The 20,695-nt window shown below is 39.1% G+C and overlaps 1 protein-coding gene across 3 annotated transcripts in view; it reads right to left on the bottom strand.

Moving 5' to 3' along the window:
* Positions 1-20,695, bottom strand: part of PHACTR1 (phosphatase and actin regulator 1) — a gene marked incomplete at both ends in the record, with an annotated part of 297,725 nt that overhangs the window by 67,496 nt on the left and 209,534 nt on the right. For all 3 annotated transcript variants that reach the window (XM_082280607.1, XM_082280608.1, XM_082280609.1), the window contains one exon: positions 2,742-2,822. In XM_082280607.1, the coding sequence (XP_082136733.1) occupies positions 2,742-2,822 (81 nt within the window). The remainder of the gene's footprint in view (positions 1-2,741; positions 2,823-20,695) is intronic.

Here is a 20,695-nt window from a genome sequence, read left to right on the forward strand (position 1 = left end):
ACAAGTAGATTTAATTCTTTAACCAGCAGCATGAAACAGTGGGCAGTTCTAATGACAGATGCTTTTGGGACAGTTACACCTTTGTGTGAAAATCAAGGTGTGTACCTATGTGTAGGAGCAACGGCACAGAAAAAATATGAGTTTTTCTAAATGTTGAGGTATGTTCTGCGATGCAGGTGGAAGAGGTATTTTTAACCTCTTGGCACTACCTTCCCACAAACTATAAGAACAGGAGCTTCATCAGGTACTACTTCAACTTACTATTTTCCAAAAGTACAGAGTATTTGAAAAAATTATAACCTTTGCCTACATTTTCAGACTACTCAAGTCACAGACCCCTAGAAATGGAAGGTAAGAGAAACCGATTCTGTCATGAGTGTGGCCCTTAGCAAGGAAAGAGCTCTGTGCAGTTCAGTCTGGAGCAGCTCCGCTTGACTAATTTAAGTGTGGGGGTTACTGAAGTGATAACAGCATTTCTTGTTTTCCAAATATAGCAGGTGGACTGCAGTGACTCTCCCATAAGTGAATACTGTGACTTACTGCACTCTGGTAACTTTCACCTGCTAGGTGACACAAAGTCCTCTGAAAAGCCAGCAAATCCTGAAGCAAACAGGTCAGAGTGTCACATTAAACAGCAGGCAAACAAACCAGATAATTATGTTTTTCTTCAACATAGAAGATATGACAAAACCAACACTAAGCACATGGCAAGAATTTTTGTTCTTGGGTCAGTCTGTCCACACTGTTTTCTTTGATCGGTATGAGTTTTTAAAGAAAGAAAAAGCCAAAACTACTCACAGGCTGATTCTGCCTGCTTTGCCCACCTCTTAGGAAAGGGATACAAAGAGATTTACACCTACTGTCTGTGCAAGATGCCTCTTGGCATGGAAGGTGCTACCATAATCAAATAAAGCGTTCTGCTAGGAAATGCTAAAGGTCTGTTGTTTTCTTGAAGGATTAGAGGTTACCTAACAGGAATTACAAAGAAAATGTTACTTCCACTTAAGGTTCTCAGTGAGATATATTCTTTATTAGAATTACTCTCAGATTATTACACTGCTGAAGGAAATAATGCTTTTGCTCTACACATCTTGCCTTGTTCATACCCTTGTATCATCATAGCTATTTGATTACTGCTGCTATTCTTGTGTATTACCACTTTCTTCTCTGCCCTACCTCTTTCTTTCCATATCAGCTTTGTAAAGGTGAAAAATTACTATAAAGAGGAAGTAATTTCTTTCTTTCAAATACCTCCAGACAACTTAGTATCTGCTTCACAAGATGACACAGAAGTTTACAAACTACATCATTATTTGATCAATAGAAAAAACTGTAGTGCTTTGGTAGCAATACAAGGGGAATCTCCCCAAGCTTCAACATGGACGGCGGAGTCAGACTTCACAGAAAAGATTGTTCCTGGGGATGCCTTTAGGTGTATGTAGGGATGGTTCAGAAGGTGGCTACATGTGGGTTGTGAGGCAGGGATGAAGGAGGTCACACCTGGGACAGAGGTGTGACTGAAGGCTGTCTTCCGAGTTAGCTGAGGCACTGATTGCTTGGTGTGACAGCCTGGACCACGCCTTGCTGGCTGCGGGTCCGATCTGAGTCACACTATGAAACGTGGACTACACAAAGCAGTGAGAAGGGCAAACCTATTGCCAGGAGTTATTTTTATTCTGAAGTTGTGTCTAGGATGATTTCTAAGCCAGCAGGTCATAGTGAGAGCACACTACAACACGCAACTGGTAGAAACCGTAAAATTTTATGATAAGCACCTTTTTGCTGTTATTGTATGTTTTTCACTTAAAAAAATTACCAGCCTGGGTTAGTAAATTTTTAAATTCCTAATAAGCTGAAGTAAAAAGTAGGTAGCAGATTTAAATGCTCCTGAACTTATGAAGTAGAGTATACTTCCAATATCTGTGAAAGTTTCTAACTTCTATTATTTCTACCAGATTTTGTACTGCTATTGTCAAAACCTTTTAGATTTCAAATTATTTAGGCTATTATTTAAGCATATACGTAAGTTCTACTGTGATTAGGAGGTAACTTTCTTATGTTTTTATATAATTTGTTGAATTAATTGCCTTAGTTATTTACAAGGAAAGCAGCAAAACAAATAAAAGCTGCACTCAAAGACTGACATATATGTAATAGATGTCAACTATGTATTGTGTTACCAGTGTAAAACAATTATGATTGTAAAACAGTGGCATTTTGCGTAAGTAAGACATTACAAACTCAACAATACCAACTCAACAAATTAATTATCCTGAACAAGGAATTATTATCTCTTCTGAGCTGTTTCAAGGGAAAGTACATTGCTTTGTGCTCATCAGGATCGAAAACCTTTAAATGTTTCCCTTTTCTGCAACAGTTAATCCCAAAGTGACTCAACCAGACAATGGCAACACACAGAGGCACGAACCCACTACATTTCTCCACAGTCTGGATGCTTTGCTCTTTTGTAGTCAGTGACTACTGCCTATTGCTGTCATTTTTATTTCTATTGCTTTACATTTCTGATTAGTTTTCATTTTCATTTGTGAAGTAACTATCACATGTATCCAACAGAGAGGGCCAGACCATGTCAAAGTCAAGAGAAGTGTTTAGAGATCCTAGTTGGCACAGTCTTGCAATTCAGAACTCTATTCCTTGTTCCTGGTGTTACAATTATGTAACATCTGGCCATAAAACTATATGGGATGTCAATTTACTGTTGTGAAAAGAAGAACACTTACCTTTATCAAAAATTTCTTTCAGCACGCCTCGTTTTATAAGCTCCTCTCTGCTTTGCCTCATTGACATTTTTCTTTCCAAAGCTGTAAGCAAAGGATAAGGGTCAATATAAATAGAAAAGAAGGGAAATTATTGTTTTAAAAGGCTCCATGCCTTTTAAAGGCATTTAAAAAAATGCTCCTTCTCCTCTTCAAGTCAGTGGCAGTTTAGCATCTCGAAATAAAGGCTACTGGCAGTCCAGAGAATCTGTCTGCTGCTGTAGTGTGGCTGTTATTGACAGAAACAGTGATAGACTGATTTGAGGGCATGTCTGCACACCCATTGCTTGATTTTGACACATGAGCCAAGCATTTCTGACTTCTGTGGAGAATTAGAGACAGCAAAGGGAGAAAAAGGAACTTAGTGCAGAAGCTGGAGAGGGAAGGGTAAGAAAGAAGGCAACACAAAGGTTCAAACCAAGGAAAGATGTGGCCAAGAACATGGCCATGGACTGTATCCAGGTTGTGGAAGAGAATGGAAGCCAAGGCTTCTTTGCCACTTCCTCCAGTGAGGACAGATCAAGGTGTTTGGGACATTGCAAAAATGAGCTGTTTAATAGAGCCTTCTCTTCCCTGGAGTGGTGTTTTCTCCTAAAGAAATGTGAAGGAGGGAAACTCCAAGAGAGCCACTGCCATTTACACCAGATCTGAACAGCTCGAATTCTGTATTGGCTGCTTGGAGACCGCGGTCACTGAGGCAGCAAAACGACAGATAGAAAATACATGTTTCTTTAGTGCAGGAGTAATTAAAACAATGTCCAATTAACCAAAACGCCACAAAGGACATGCACGCAGGCAAAGATCTGAAAGCCAGCAAGCCAGGGGCACATGAAGGGATGTGAAGGACTGGCTGTGACTGCACCCGCTCTGTGAGAAACATGCCTGTGCCTGCCAAAATAGAGGCACAGTCAAGGGCAAATCACTTCTGCCATATGCTCCTCTATCAGACCCAGCACAGATGCACGCACACACAGATGAACTGAGACTTAGCATCCTCAGCCTGCCCAAGGCAGATTTAAAGCAAAAGAAGCTTGGAAACCCTCTCTCCTTCCTTGAAAACAGGAGGGTGCAACCTTTCTTGGTACTGCTCTGTGTTGACTGTTCTCACAGGGACACATATATCTGGTGAATTAGCCATGCCTATACTGGCACACTGCGCTCATTGCAACTTACTTGCTGCCAGATACTTAGGGCTCAGTATGAACAAGGCCAGCTCTGCTTCACTCTTCTCCATAGGATAAATTTAGGCTTCCCTGCTTTTAAAATCAGTTTTGAACACATTCTTTGGGACAAAGATGACCAGTATGTACAGCCTGAAGCTCATTAAAAACCCTGGTCTCCCCAGGGAGAGACACAATGTCTGAACTTCAGCATGGATCAGAATTAAGGCAGGTCCCTTTGCTGAAGCACACCAGCCACACGATGCAGTTTGATTTTGGAGGTTGTTAATATAATAGCCATAGCATTTTCCAGAGTGCCTTAAACCCATTTGAAGAAGAGCTTTAGGCACCTCAACTGACTTGCAATGAAACACTGATTTCGAAGTTTCTAATATGCTTTTGAAAAAAAAGGCCCAACAATCAAACTCTGGAGTCACACTGCAGACTTCTTCCCAAGCTGCCTTTTCCCTGTGCTGAGGGGTTCTTGTTCTGCTACATTTAAAGCAGTTAAAGCTTTTTCCTCTTCCTCCTTAAGAATAGCTGCCCTTGGACCTTCCAAAAAAAGCCAGAATAAGATGCAGCTAATTCCTGAGCCTTCTCCCACTAAAGAAATTGTTAAAACTCTGAGTTTAAAGAACAATTTGGTGGCACCCAGCACCTTTTCCAATAGGTCTCAAAAAGTGTAATTTTCTGTTAGAATATGCAGCAAACTGAACTTGCTCTTCAGCAAACTGAACTTGCTTTTCAGTGGGAAACCAAGCTGGGACAATCAGCAACAAAGCAGCAGTTTCTGCATATAGACAGCAGCACTATCCCCAGAACAAAAGCACAAGCAAATTCTATTTCTCTACTTGACCATAGTGAGCTAAGTAACTGATCCACATCTTACAAATTCACTGGCATCCACCTGGGTGCACTGACTCACCCTCCTGCTCAGTCAAGAGCTGGTTATGCAAGGTAGCAGCATTACTACTGACTTCATGACTAGGAGGTCCCACCACATTATCATAGTACTGGTAAGAAACAGTAATTTTGCAGACTGGAGTTAAGGCTTTTGGGGATTCAGGTGTTAAAAAGGGCTACCAGGACATTTAGAAGAAGTGCAGGAGTGTCTCTTCCAAACCAGTTGCTGAGGAAGACCCTCCAGTAGTGACCAAGACTTCTCAAAGTAGTGCAGTTTTGCAGTTGCAGAATTTCAAAGATAGAATATCTTTGGATACATTTGGAAGACTGTATATAGGCTTTTCAGATACTCCCTATTGTAATCTGCTTGTGCTCAAGAATGAAAAACCCACAACCCTCAAGCTGAAGCTCAGACAAAATAAATTTTTTCAATTTCTAAATCCTTTCTAAGTAGGTACAGGACTTACAGTATTAATTATTTTCCTACTAAGCCAGTTTAATTAATAAGATATTTAGAGGAAGGGCATGCTGGGCTAAGAGCAGCACTGAATGATAATAACAGATGTTATACTAAAACTATGGAACATACTGCCTTTCTTTAATACAATTCTTCTTCCCAAACAAGTGTCGTACATTTAAGAGCATAACCTGTTATGCTACTGCTGATCAGATGGCAAAAAATACAAGCACTTAGATGCAGAACTCATCAGGATCTAACAGCCTGAACAATGAAATGCTTTACTTGGGCTGGATTTCTCCAGCAAAGATTGCTAGTTTTTTTATGAAGGGTTTTTCTTTTCAAGCAGAAAGCTGGTATAAAATAAATTCATTCACTCTCCACTGAGAAGGAATCCATTCACAGCAGAGGATAAATATAAACCTTTGAATTAATCCTTGATTCATGAGAACTGTGTCAATTCTGTGATGGGAAAAAATGAAATATAATTAATATTTAAGAAAAGATGTATTACTTCATTAGTGATTTTCCTTGGTGATTAACCTCACTTTTTTTCATTTGCACAACCTTCCAGGAGATTAGAAATAAGCATTAAGCCCTCTTTATGGGATCTACTTATGCCAGAAACTAGTTACTGTAACAAATTCATCCACTCTCCAAGAAACTCTCGGTTACTAGTTTATAGAAATGAGCCTATGTGTATCTTATGGTAGAAGTGTAAAGATTTTGCCAGTGTGTTGCTGCCTGTTCCGAAAGATACCTTCCACACCAGTGTGCTATGCAGTACTCTGCTTCTTTTATGCTTTGATGAAGAAACAGTGGGAAATGTTTTTATTAATGTTTCTGAGCTGGTATTTTTGAACTTGTCCCTCAGGAGCAGCACCCCTCTGCTGTTGAAGCAGAGTTTTTCTCTGTGGCAGACCCATTAAGATCAGTAAAGCCTTGACAGGGTCAGGAGGAGTTCCTGCCCCTCCATTCTGGAAATCAAACACAGTTTTGTCTTTATTCCTTTAATAGGCTGCTGTGCTCCGTGATGGCAGCGGTTGTGGGCTGCTCCTCCAGCTGCGAAGGCGAAGCTCGCCGCTGCCTCTGTGCCAAGCGCTTCTGCTGCTCCACTAACCAGCCAAAGAGGAATTTATGCAGTCAGGAAAGACAACCTTTCTGTCCTCCCATCCTTCCCTCCAGGACAAAAACATCTCAGATGAACTATTCCAACCTCCATCTATATGAAACAATAATAAATTAATAATAAACATTATTATACAAGATAATAATAAACTGTCCTCTTTTGCAGCAATTGTCATGCTGCTGCTTAAACCAAGGGACGGACTGAATAAACAAGTCCTGCCCTTTTCATCTGACAACTGAAACTAAATCCCAGTCTGTGCTGGCCAGTTGGATCTTAAACTTACTTTTTTTCTGACGTTGTCCTTGGCCTTTGTCTTAAAAATCACTGGGGGATGGTTTCCATGAATTCTTCCTTTCAAAGGCCACTATAATTTTCATGATGATTTTAGAAAGCAAAGGTTGCTAAAGGAAGAAGCTGAGAGCAGAAGCTTTCTGGTGCATCAATTATACTTGCTTTCAGTAGGAATCTGCTTTGCTAATAATTCAGATCTGAATAATTAGAAACAAGCAAACCAATTGCTTTGCACAGTGTTTAGATAAACAACCATCAATATTTTCTTTAGATTTACAAGGAAGAAGAGATTTTCAAATGTGATGGATTATGTATTAAAAATGTTACATCGTCTTGAAATTTTCCCAACTATGTAGGCTTTCTTAGAAATCAAATGGAGCAGGATTCAGCTGATACAAATTATTACAGTGTGGGCTTCTGCCTCTCAGTTGGCCTCCTTATATATTAAGAACAAGTCTTGGGCATGATTAACCTCAGACTAATGTAAGAATCTAAACAAGGCTGAACCGCACCTTGGAAGTGCCTGTGAGGCTTCACTGACTGTAAAGGAATCTAAGAAAAAGATGCATAAAAATAAGGCTGAATATACTCCTGAAATCAAAATTGATTGAAGAGAGTAGTTTTAAGAAAAGAAACACTGATGTAGATGAAAGTCTTAGACATAGCTGAGGAAAATGTAGATGTGCCAGCTCACAGAGAGCTCCATTAATTTTGGGATTGTTTTAATAGCTGTGGCATGACACCCAGCACTGCTGCTGTGAGCTTGGGGTATGACCAATGCCAAAACATAGCTTGGTTGAAATAACTGTATTGCTTTGCTCATTGATAAATATGAATTTTGCTTGGCTTCAAACATGCATATGTCTCTTGAAGCCTGAGGAAAGTAAAAAAAAATATTCCAACAGGTTTCTGAATCTTTGAGATTTAAAGTTCTTTACAGAAGTTTTGAGTATCTCTAATACTGGGTTTTCTTGCAACAGTACTATCTACAAAATCTAATTCAGACAGATTACTATCTAGACAGGATCAGGACCCTGTTTTTGTCTGTGTCCACCCATGACATTCCTTGTTCTGACTCTAGCCTAGCACTGCCATTCTATGAGATAACATAGTCTTCTTCTGAACATCAGAAGGAGAAAAATAAGCTGGCAGAAAAGGTTAAGCTTGATTCTAAAAAGTGTATAGAAATACCTCTCCAAATCAGCTGACCAAATAAACCACCTTCAGTATGTGAATCACTTGGAAAACTTCTGTGGCATGTGCTACGAGACAAACTAATAACACAGAAAAACCCCACGGCATTGATGCCACACTAATGCATAACTCGAAACACTCTTTTAAGTGAACCAGGATCATCATTATAGAGGTGGAAAAGTGAGGTACAGACAAGCTGAAACAACTTGGCGTGTCACTTGCTACACCAGTAGCAAAGCATTAACAGCACCTGTTTTGCGACCAGGGGCCAACACTGTAGGCTAGGAAACGACCCTTCTAGACTTAAAATTTGTTACTGTAATCAAGGCAAATAAAATAACAGGAGAAAGAGGCAAAGTAAAAATAAACCACTCCCTCCCCCCCCCGCCCCCCCCCCCCAAGTGATTTATTTTATTTCATTTCCAGTCTTGCAAGTACAACTGGATCTATTTTAGATTATGACTATGTAAAAGCATAGAGAAGATGGTGTCAGGGCATCCTGCTTCCACTCAAATTCGGACCAGCTCAAGACAATGGTCCATTTCCAGTTAGCAGCACTGGACTGGGAGCATGATAAATCTTCACTTGTGACAGGTAAGCCTTTGAAATAACACAGTAAAAATATACACATTGCTTTAAGAGTGCAGGTAAAATTTCTAGTTACTAACCGGAAGAGTTTAGGAGGTATAACAGTTGGCTCACCTGGTAACTGCAGATAAAAATTCAATCATCTCTTCCTTACTGATTGAGACAGAAAGTAAAACTGGGGAAGAAGTGAAAGCAGCCTTAAGAAAACTCTAGACTTGTACTGACCATTACTACACTGAACTGCCAGAGGACAGACTTGGGAGAAAAGTGGATGCAAAGTCAAATCAGCAAACACAGAATTGCAGAACCTAATCAAAACACTGCAAACCACACTAAGATCACAATACAGTAACACAATTCAGAAATATAGCATACAACCAGAAATTCAGCAAACACAAGGAAAAGCAAAAATTATATCTGAACAACTCTACCATGATAATTTTTAATTCCTTCTGTACTAAAGAAATCCAAAAACAGATGGACTGTATTTTTTTTCATACAGAAGGACTGAAAAACATCAATCAAAGAAGGTGTCTTCCCAGGGAAAGGACGTCACTTCAATAGATCCAAAGAAACCCAACATAATGGATTTCACAGGCAAAGCCGAGAGAGCCTGGCAGAAAATGAATGCATGAAAACAGGAGATAAAACAAGATATCTTGACAAACGTAACAAAAGCTGTGTGTTTGAAAAAAAACCCTAAGAAAGTGGATTTGAAAAGAAAACAAGATTGTAGACACCTTACGAAAAATGTTACCACCCACAGCTGCCCAGCGAATAAACAGCAAAACAGAACTCCACTGTGTTGGTGAACTGTGATAATCTATCAACAGGATTTTGGAAAGACTCGTATTTTTATACCTTTTATACATAACTGCTTTATTAGTCACACTTGAGAAGTTAGCGAGACTCTCAGAAAGCCAACCAGAAGAGAGAAAAAATGAAGAAAATGCATTTCTTTTGTTCTTCCCTCTGAATTGCTACACAGTGTTTTTATTAATTCCTAGGTAGTACTAGGTCAAGAACCGGCAAGCTGAGCCACCAACAGGTATTGCTTTCCACAGCTTCACGAAAAAGGAGATTCTGCATCTTAATTAAAGAAATTTGCAACAAGGTAACAGCATATCTTAACGTACACCTGCTCTGCAAATACAGTGTGACTGCAGAGTGAAAAGCTGTAACTTGGCACTCGCAGACTTCTCAATTTAGGCATCAAGAACAGTAGTGAGGAATTAGAAGGCTTTAATCCAAGCAAGAAATCTAGCAGACTAGAATAGCCCCTGCTTAAGTCCATACTGGTACCAGCACCCTATGTATGCTGTAGTTATGTTAAAGGTAAATTGACCATAGTGATTACCACGGTTCTTACTGCAATGAGGTTATGTCCTAAGCACCAGCAGAAGGCAACTGATGCAATCCTTACGGTAGGAGATCCATTTACATTTCCCCAAATGATGGTTTCCCCAGTGGGTGTCCATGTAACAATGTGTGCAGAAGGTGTAGTATCAAAGGAACACTAAGAATATGGGTTCCACACATCAAACCTTTGCAACCGGACAAGATGAGTGATGCCATCTGAAAAAAATACGTGGGAACATCAGCAGCAGTTGTACATCCCAAGGAACTTTTTCCAAGTGACTCAACTTGCTTTAGGTACCTTGCAGTCTCAGATTTCTGTACGTACAACAGACAAAAACTGTGCTAAAAGCAAATGGGTGAAGAGCTGGGTGAAATATCTGCAAGGGGTTTCCTTTACATCTGAGGAGATGGTTCCCAGAACAATGATACTGCAGTAGGGATACTGCAGTGTCATCTGTAACAGCAGAAATGTCTATTTGCAATATTCTGCAGCATAATAGTTCAAGGGACCTTCCTCAAAGCAAAAACCATGGTGGGCATTACTTGAGTAAGATAACGACTCCTGTGACTCTCTGGAGAGTTCTCTCCATAACAGAGTTTACACAAAGCATAGAACTACCCAGGCAAGCTGCTGCTTTTGGATTTGCTCCTCACCCAACAACCCTTCCAGATGGCAAAATACAGAGCACAGTTTACATAAAGATGTCTAGCAGATGTCAGGAAACTGGATTCTTCAGAGTAACTTTTAAAGGTGAAGGCGTCAGCTTTCCTGGGTGGAAAAATTTTGAGACAAAACCAAAACAGTGGCAGGCTGATGATAAGAAAGCCAAAAGAATGCTTGGACAGACCACCTAGAGATGACAACCAAGCTACTGGCCAGTATTTGGTCCCCTCGTTTTCCAGCTGGGGGGATCACCTCGCTGACAGAAAAGAGACCTGTACTTGGTAAGACAAGCAGCACAACTCTTCCTATAGCAACAGCCAACTGCTGTGGAGTTTTACAGCTTTAGTTTACCTTACACCTGTAACTTTACAAACATATATTGCCCGGTACCCACTGCCAGACAGATGTGTAAATCCAGTGTTTTACTCCCTAACAACATTCTATTTTGGCTACACTGAAAAAAGTCTGCTCTGCTGGATGCTCCTATTTCACCAGAAAGGGATTTAAATATATTTAAAATATATCTGCACATTACTCAAACACTGTTGAAGTAAATTGCAGTTTTCCACTTACACTGGAATAATTAGTATACCATAGCCTCCCAAACTGACACAGAAAATAGATGGGGACTTGTTTATCTGTGTCCACATGTACCTCTACTAAAAATAAATGATACAAAGCACAGCTTGTGACTAAGAAATACCTACTTAAATCTGAAGTTGGCTTAGCACCATTTTGAGAGAGATGTTATGAATATTTCATATACTTCTCAGAAACCATCACTACTGTTGTACACCCAGAAAATCTTGACTAAGCACACACAAATTAAAAATGCATTTGTTATTGGAATGAACTGGCATCAACCCTTCAACACAGACCTCTGTTAGGAGCCAAACAGGAAATAATTCATTTAATCCTTGATTATAGGAATGACTGAATCACAAAGCAACAAACACTTCCTCCAAAATAAGAAGATTCTTGAATTGCAGCTGTCACACCATCCAGCAATTATATTTGGATGATATTTCCAGCCTGTGCAATGGCACTAGCTGGCTGGTACATAACGCTGAAAAAAACCCCAAAGTGTCTTTAACGCCAGCGCCTTATCTCCCAAAATAGTGCAGTCTGCTTTCTGGCTTGGTAGCTGATAACAGTTCAAGTAAAGGCCCACCATGCAATTTCAGCATGTTTTACACATTCAGAGTCCTGGTTTGATGTTTTTTTTTTTGCTTCTTTGGGGTGAAAAGATAACATTCCCAGATGGAGGGAAACTTTCCATTATACATGGCAGTCCTCTGGAATCAACAGACTGAAAAAGGACCAGACTGTGATTTCAGTTACAGTAACATGAATGCAGAACAGCTTCATGAGAATTTGGCATGCAACATCCTGCTTGTAGTATGAATTATTCCATTATTTCAATAGGAGATATCTTTAGAAAAAACCACCAATGCTGACATTGTTTTATGCTCCTCTCCAGCAAATGTTGAAGATATTTGAGGAAATAAGGCATCTTTACTCTTATGTTATCTTAGTGCTTTTTGTGTGTGTGTGCAAATACACAGTACTGATGCTTGTCTGGGATGGGGAGACAGAGATGAAGATACAAAACATGTTTAGATGGTAACAGTTTTGAAATGAATTACTGACATAAAAAGCAAATTTGAAAAAGAAGGCAAGAAGGACAGTGAAGTGAAGGAGATATGATAATAGTCTGGACATTTCTTACGGTGTAATCACATTATAAATGTAGATAATATTGTCAGCCTCATATCTCAGTATTCTAGCATAAGTATCCCTGCTTTCCAGAACCTAATGAATTTTCTTTATTCATTGTGTAGAAAACCAAACAGAAAATTCATAGAATCATAGATGATCTAAGGTTGCAATGGTACTGAAGGATAAAGGCCATGGTAAACAAGCCAAATATCTTTCACAGCAGTGCTAATCCTGAAGAGCTTCAGCAGAATTGCAGAGTGAAACTCTTCTTTACAAGGAGCTGTGGAAGTCTAAGTGAAGTGTCACTTGGAGAGCTTTTTAAAGAAATCAATAAAATGGAGAGAAGCAAGCTGCCAAGACCAGACAGTTTTTTTCCTAGAGTTCCTCAGGAAATCAAATATGAACACTGAGTGACATGTAACCTTGATAAGATAGAAAAGTGGGAGATGGCAAATAGAAGGTCGCTATTCTTTAGAGTCTGAAAGTCATCTGGGAATTACAGACCAGTAAGAAGCCTGGTTCTCATACCACCAGTCTAGCAACAGTTACACAGAATAAAGCTAGAAATTGGGAGACCTAGAACAGAAGAGAGATGAGAGAAGAATCATCCTGGGTTTGAGGTGGGAAATTCATAGAAGTCAATGAATAAGGATGCTTGTTCCAAGTTGGAGTCTTCAGAGTTCCAAAACTCCTACGTTAAGGTCATTGGAAGAATTAAAATTGCATTAGATGCTCTAGTGGAATAACAACATGTAGAAATCAAAAAGGAATGCCTCATACATAAGCAGAGGGATGTAGCACTACTCACTGTCTTCTTCAAAAAACACAGTTTAGAAAGGTTGACAATAGGGAGATGACAAAATCTGCTGACTGCGGTCTAAAATAAGGCTGACTGCAAAGAGCTACAAAAGTTCTTATGATATTAAATGACGTGTGACAAAATTCAACATTGATAAGAGCAAAAAAGACATTTGGGAAAAAGCAGCCCAAACTCTACACACTTAACAGCTATATTAGTCATTCCCACTCAGAAGACAGTGCTTGGAAACTCTGCAGAGAATTATTTGAAAACATCGTCCTAATGCTCTAGGCAGTAAAAAAAGGCAACAGAAATCTGAAATTACTAGGAAATAAATACAGCCCCTTTGTGCTAGTGCAATAGTCTACAGCTAACCCAAATCTGGGTACTCATCTCCAAAAGGATACATCAGAACTAAAAAATATAGGAAAAAATGAAAAAAGCATGACTAAAGGAATGGGGTATCTTCCAGAGAAATAAAGAATAATAGCAGAACTGCATTTTTTTTGTCATCTCTTCTTTTATAGCAAGGTCCTGGTTCCCCTGATATTCACAAAAATACATGGTAACTGTCATCTAGGCTGTGCACTGCATAAACCAGACCATTCCATTGGAGGAAAATCAAGGCACAACACAGGACAACATCAGTACCCATATTCTACACACCCTCTGGTGGGAGCTACACCAGACAGGGCTTCCTTGGCCTGGCACAGCCTTTCAAAGAATCCCCACAGCCCTTGCATGCTTCCAGACCCAGAGATCGAGGGGAAACCCATGCCATAAGGGCTTTTGCCTTCTGGATGCATGAAGTGGCCTTTGGCAGCGGTGTGAGCTCCTGCCCTCACGCAGTGTGGTCATGACCTGTTGCTCCAGGTCGGGGCTATTACCAACACAGAGAGATGCACCACCTGCCCCCGGCACCACAGGCCACGCTGCAGCAAGCACTGCTGCAGCAAGGACAGAAGTCAACGGGAAACACAACAGAAGTCTGTAACACCATGAACTATTTGCTCTGTAACACCATTCACTCATTCATGAAAGGCCAAAGATAAAGAGCACCCAACAAAATGGTCAGGGTGCAACTGAAAAAAAGGTGCTTTTGTGTACAGTGTCTTTTTTCATTGTAGAACTGTCTGCAAGAGATATCCATTACGGCTAAATTTGGCTCCAACAACACAAAGGATAAATCCACATGGCTTGATTTGGATGCAGCTTTTAGCTAATGAATTTCTGAGTGCTGCAATCTGATTTCTTAAGTCAGGAGTCAGATAAATAGATGCTTACCCTGCTTCTTCCATGTAACATAACCATTGAGTACAAGAAAAGATACTGAACTATCACGAGTAGTTTGAGCCACTGTGTCCGTCCTGGAGTACATTTATTTTTAAAACGTGTTTAATGAATCAGGAGAAAACACCCTCGATCCCAACACACAAAACTGTTCAATTATCTAATTGTAAGGAAACATGCAAAGGCAGCTGATTTGCCTTTGAAAGAAACTTGAATTTTATCTCCTTACCATGCATGTCAAGGGATTTTTCTTGCATGATTAAATCAGACCTGTTAAGTAATACAGGGTTCAACATACTGACGTCTAAAATTACAAAAATGGATTCAGGTTTCACGGCCTGTGTAGTGCTGGTTGCAAAAGTAGCTTACTAGCTAGTGTGTCATCTGGGCTTAGAACCCTTTTTCAACATAGGCTTCAGGAATTTTCACTCATTAATTTCAGAGAATACTAAGACTTCTTTTATTTTACTTTGTTTCTTTCAGTTCTAGGAATTACAAGAGCATGTGCTGTATTTCATGTTGGACAAATCTTAATTATTATTAATTGCTTTCTGGCAATGCAGTATGTGGAGTGACAGTGGAATGTGAACCTGAAATCTGAAATTCTTCCCAGTGTTGGGTTATGACCTGACTGCAGATGGCTTTTTAACAGAGAATAAGGTCGACTTGTTCTGCAGATTTTGACAAATATTTCATAAAAGAACCACACAGATACTGCAAATAACTGCTCCGTGGCAATTAGACATTGGATCAAAGGTGACACTACCTAGAAGTATTTTTCTGAAGATTATCAAAATGCCATGATGTTGTTATAAATGCCTTAATTAAAATATTACTGCTGTAGTTTCAAATTTCAGATACAAGTGAAGAAAAAAATAACCATTTAGTGATTAACTCTACTTAAATATTCTTCTGTTTCAACTTTATCCTGGCCTTTTTTTACATCTGTAAGGTTTGGATGATTTATTTTTGTGAAATTTCACCTCTTTCTATTGCATAATAGCAATAGATGTCAGTCTATTTCTACCATCATAATTAGTTGCTGTGGAGATGGCTGAAATACCATGAATTATTATAATTGCAAATGAGGAATAAGCAGCAGGAAAAGATGACATTGATAATGTGCAAATATTGCAAGGTTCCTTGAAACTAGTTGACTACAAGATATTTTAATTTGCCATAGTAATGAGGAGGCTTACAGAATAAGGGGGTGGTGTACATTTCAAATGAATACACTGTGAAGAAACATGACAGTTACATATGATGGCATCTTAAATTTAGCTTAATGCTAAACCAAAATTATCATACAACCCACACATCTTATGATTTTGTTACATATAGTTGTGCTTAAGGCCTATAGAAAAGCCATTTGTGCTATTCACCTTTATTACTATGAGGCAAAAAAACCACAGCAGTAATCCATAAAATCAGTAGGTGTTATCCTGAACTAATCTTCTTTGGCAGATAAATGAAGGAGAAACAGGTGTTCAAGTATCTGCATGAAAAGCAGCTAGAATTATCCCTTTGACATCGTTCTTTAAAAGGCAGGAATCATGCTCTATCTTCCACTGGAGACTAATGAACCTCTCGCAGGGAGAAAGGACTAAGTAGACAAAAATAAAATTCCCAATGTACTTTTTAATAGCAGAAGTCCTTTACATTGTGTTGTCTTTTGTTGCAGGGCTGCCTGGCAGTCCAATCTCACCTCAGAGCTGCATTAAGTGACTGAGTATAATGATGCTGCCTTCATACAGACACTGTGTGCACTACCAAAATGACAGCATTATCAAATCTTCGCCTTTTCTGCCTCAGTAGCACGAAGTAATTGCCCTGAATTGAAAAAAAAAATCCCCAAATTACACTTTTATGAAGAAACAAACTTTTAAAAGCTTGACTGAGCTAAATATTGAGTTAAATACTCTCTTACATGTTGCGGTTCAAAGCTAAGTTGTTGCGTTCTGAAATATGAAGGGGAAGTGAGAAGCAGTTCTCTGTAAAACAAGATTTCTTACCCTTTCTGAGTACAGCTGAGTGACTGATATCAGAAATATATTCCCAAGATTTCCATGCCATTATTTGGATAGCTTTTTAAAAACCAAACAAGTCTCCTGGCATCTTATGAAGATGATAAAGACAACTTTTGTGGGCTGACCTAGAGATGGTTGAGCTCCACAATATCAGTGTATTTTTACTGATTGAGCAACCAAACAGCAAGTGGTTTTGGTATCAACAAAACTCCTCAGTTCAAAGACATTGGAATGGATTCTGTAAAGGTGAACCAGTACATTCCATTCTGACCCACCCTATGTTTAGAGAGGAGTTCTCATCAGCCTCTTAACAAGGCAAAATCTGAAACACGCTCCTCTGCTGTCTTATCCATCTATTGCACCTTTTCAAGGCACTGTTGCTGACACAACAGTCTGATAATTAGGCTAATTTGATGTGAAACCTCTTGCTTTTAAACTCAGCAGTTAATTAAACTGCTTAAAATTATAATTAAATAAAATTAAATTTAAAAAATTAATTAAATAAAATTAAAATAAATATAAATCTGAAAATGCATCTGGTTTGGAAATCCTCTTCTCTGTGTTGGTCAAACTAAAGACTGCACATCTCCCATCCTCTCATAAAGGCTGGGTAGGATGTGCAGCGCCTACTTTTTACTTCTACATGGCAAATAAAACCATGACACACAGCTGCATATTGCAGTATTAGGCATCGATACAGATCTGAGGGATGTGCTAGTAACACTGAGAAAAGAACAAGTTTTACCCAGCACTTTTTATACATCCAATTCAACTGAGAATTATAAGCCTCCTACCGTTACATGTAAGAAAAATGCAAGAAGAAAAGACAAGAGGCAATGGACAAGTTGCAGCAAAGGAAATTCTGATCAGATACAAGCAAAGTAAGTCCTCACACTAAGTGTAGTCAAACACTGGAACTGGTCTTCCAGAGCCTTCATGCCTGTCCCTTGTAATATTTGAAAGGTGATTGAGAAACCTACAGAAGCTCCAGAGATGGCCCTGCTTTCACCAAGGTTTGCCCAGATGTGCTCCAGATATCTTCCAGTCTGTATCAGTCCATCATTTCCACTGAACAAAGACTGCAAGTGCTGTTGCATGCAGAGTCATGGCACACTGGCAGATCATTCTGATAGCACGGACTGCTGTTGGATGTAGTGTGACACCAGCAGGTCCCACTGCTTTGGCACTAAAGGGACAAAAGCCTTAAAAGCTGCACTGCTATCCTTGTGTTTCTTTGCGTACAAACAAAACCACATCACTTCGCTCCAACTGAAATGAACTCAAGCCATGCTTCTTTTCAAGTCTGAGCCTCTCCTGTACTGCAGCCATACTGCAGAACACATCCCAAAGGCATCACACCACAGATTCCTCTTGTTCTTTCAGCATCCCTGTTGAACACAGTAGTGACAATCTGGTGCACCCAGCTCTATAAGAACTCCAAGTTAGTAATCTTAGAGCAGAATACGCATAATGTTTAGAAAGAAGAATATCTTTAATCTCAGTTATTGCAAGTTTTAATTAGGTTTAAGCCTGATTTTTGAGTATGAGATTCAAGCTACTATTTTAACAATAAATCCAGAGAAAAGTAGAAAATCAAAAAGATTTTTTTTTTCCCCACCTGGAATTCAGATGAAGTTACAGTGGTTTTGAAGGCTGCATCTAAGAAAGCTGAGGGCTAAACATGGTGGAGGAGATGAATATATGAAAACCACTGTGTAGTTACTGCCTGGGCTTTTTTTGTAGGCATCTCTTGTGTGCTGTTTGAAAAGCAAAACCCTGCAGGACTTACAATCTGCTTAGCATTATCTTACATATTTTGGACCTCAAATAGCCTTTTTTATGTTGTTTGTTAGACCTCAAGGAGGAGTCAGGAAGGTGTGTCTGCTAATCACAGAACTGCAGAATGGTTTGGGTTGGAAGGGACCTTAAAGATCATCCAGTTCCAACTCCCCTGACATGGGCAGGGACAGCTTCCACCAGACCAGGTTGCTCAAAGCCCCAAGTACTATTGAAGGAAAATATTCAGGCAGCACTATACATGGAGCAGAATAGGACATGCTCAAAACAGGCCTAGTGTCTTGGCAAAGGACAGAAGATAAATAAATAATTATGATTTTATATTTGCAGAAAATTATTTAATGACTCTGCATTTATTTAGCCAATTGATAGATATGGATATGCCAGCTGGCTTCCCACCATGTCAACATATTATAGTGAGTTCTGACTTTCTTTCAAGAGTAAAAATAAAGGCCTGACTTAGGTAACTAATTACTACAATCACAGAACCAAATCCCACTCTCATTACCTTTTTTAATCTTAGATGAAATTATTCACTAGAGTTCACGTGCTTACTGAAGATATAAATTGATACAGCAGGGTGCCCATATTTTTGCATTACTTAATTTACTCTAAACAACAGTGTAAGTTGACAGTTTAAAAAATAATTTCAAGAACAAGAATCTTTTCTTAAATTAAAAAAAAAATCAATTTCTGTTGCCTGCCCTATTTGAATTTTTTCTTAGTACATAAAAAGTTCTGAAAAGAGATAGAGGCAATCAATAGCTTCATACTGTTGTTTTCATTCCATCTCAGAAATATTAGCTAAAAAGGTGCTTGCTTAGCTCTGGTTTTGTTAATGACCTTTTAAGGGACTGAAATTATATTTGTTGTGTAATGTAGCTGGACTTTGTAAATTTGCTCTCTTTCCCTGATGAGTTAATCATATATGTTTGATTGATGCTAGGAAAACCAAACTTTTGCACAAATTTGGGAAACATTTTTTTGCCACTCATTTCTAGAGAGGACAGAAGCTGAGATACTCAGAGTAACTATCTTCTGGAGCAGATAAAAATTGGCAGCTTCTATATGCATGAAAAAACACAAATATAAATGCATAATAACCTCCATCTTCCTTATAAATGTAAGAAAATAGAAACAGAAGTGCTCCTTCCATTGAAGGTCACTTTTACCAAAGATCAGACACCAGAGCTGAAAGGAAAAATGTATGATGCATTTGATTTCCCACATTCTTTATTAAGAAGAGGCAATTTTTTTTTTTCAAGTGACTTTTTGATTGTGTTCTGCTCCATCCCTTTCTTTGGGCCTGACAGGCCGCAAGAAGAGCAATCACAGTAACACAAGCATTAGGTACAGGCTCTGACAACCACATCAAACTTAAAAAAAAAAAATCAATTGACACATTAAAATTGCTTTTGGTATTATATCTTTCATCAGAAGGACAGTAATACGTCCTGAGCCAATATAAACAGATTACTCAGCCACCTCTGAAGTGCAGCCAGTACTGGGGTGGGAAGCAATAATTGTGATGTGCTAGCAAACACAGCACTGCGACTCTGAGGGAAAGAAAAAACCCATCATCAGTTAAAATTTCAGGGGCGAAGAACAAATGGGGAAGGTTGAAATAATTGCCCCAGGTGGAACTAAATCCAAAAGCTAAGTAAGTGTTCTTGTTTTTGAGGAAATTTCTAAGTTGTCTTCACTGACTGAAGTAGTTCCTAAAGCCTGCCTTCCTCTGAATCAATCCTTAGGAGAATGATTTTCCTTAGTTCATAGTTTAACTTAGAGAATACAGTGGATTCTGTAGGCAGTCCCTAACACTTTCCAGAGCTCTGCTGGTTTCCCTAGAAAGAATGTAAATCCCAAGGGACAAAGAAACATGAAGAACCTAACCTTCACTATGCAGTAAGAGTAAAACCTTTCAGAGAAGCGCAGACCCTGCATTATAATATCCCTGTGCTGAAGTAGGAGACCATGCTCCTCTTCCCTATGGCTTGGACCTGAACAAAACTGATCTACAGTGGACATGTACACTGACAGCAGCTGCAAAGGAAGTTTTTACACCAATGATGTGCAAAGGCAAGTGTACAGAACAGATACCAGAAGCTGGGAAAAAAAGAAGACCAGTTCTGGCTTAGATATTTTTAAGAGCTTTTTAAAATAAAAGCTGTATATTAATTTTGATAGAGAAAAGATGAGCAAAGCCTGTCTGGTGAAATACTGATTATTTATGAATTTGCCCTTGACAGAATTCATCAGCTTACCATGCTTGGAAAGCAAACATCTTGATAACATAAGAAAGTTTTCCAGCTTTCCCCAAAGTGTGTGTGTAGGAAAATATGATAAGAATTCAGCTTTCTAGAAACTATGAATAAATAAATATATAAATATGGGAATTTTCCTTCTGGCCAATTTTGCTAGTAGACTATTTTGCTTTGCATACTGCTGTAGTCCTTTAAATGTATCCTCATATTCACATGGAACTGTGTGTTGTAGCTTTACTCAAAGTGAGTAATGAAGAGCACCAGCATCAGCAGGAGC

Source organism: Coloeus monedula, assembly GCF_965178545.1.
Source record: "Coloeus monedula genome assembly, chromosome: 1".
Classification (NCBI taxonomy): Eukaryota; Metazoa; Chordata; class Aves; order Passeriformes; family Corvidae; genus Coloeus; species Coloeus monedula.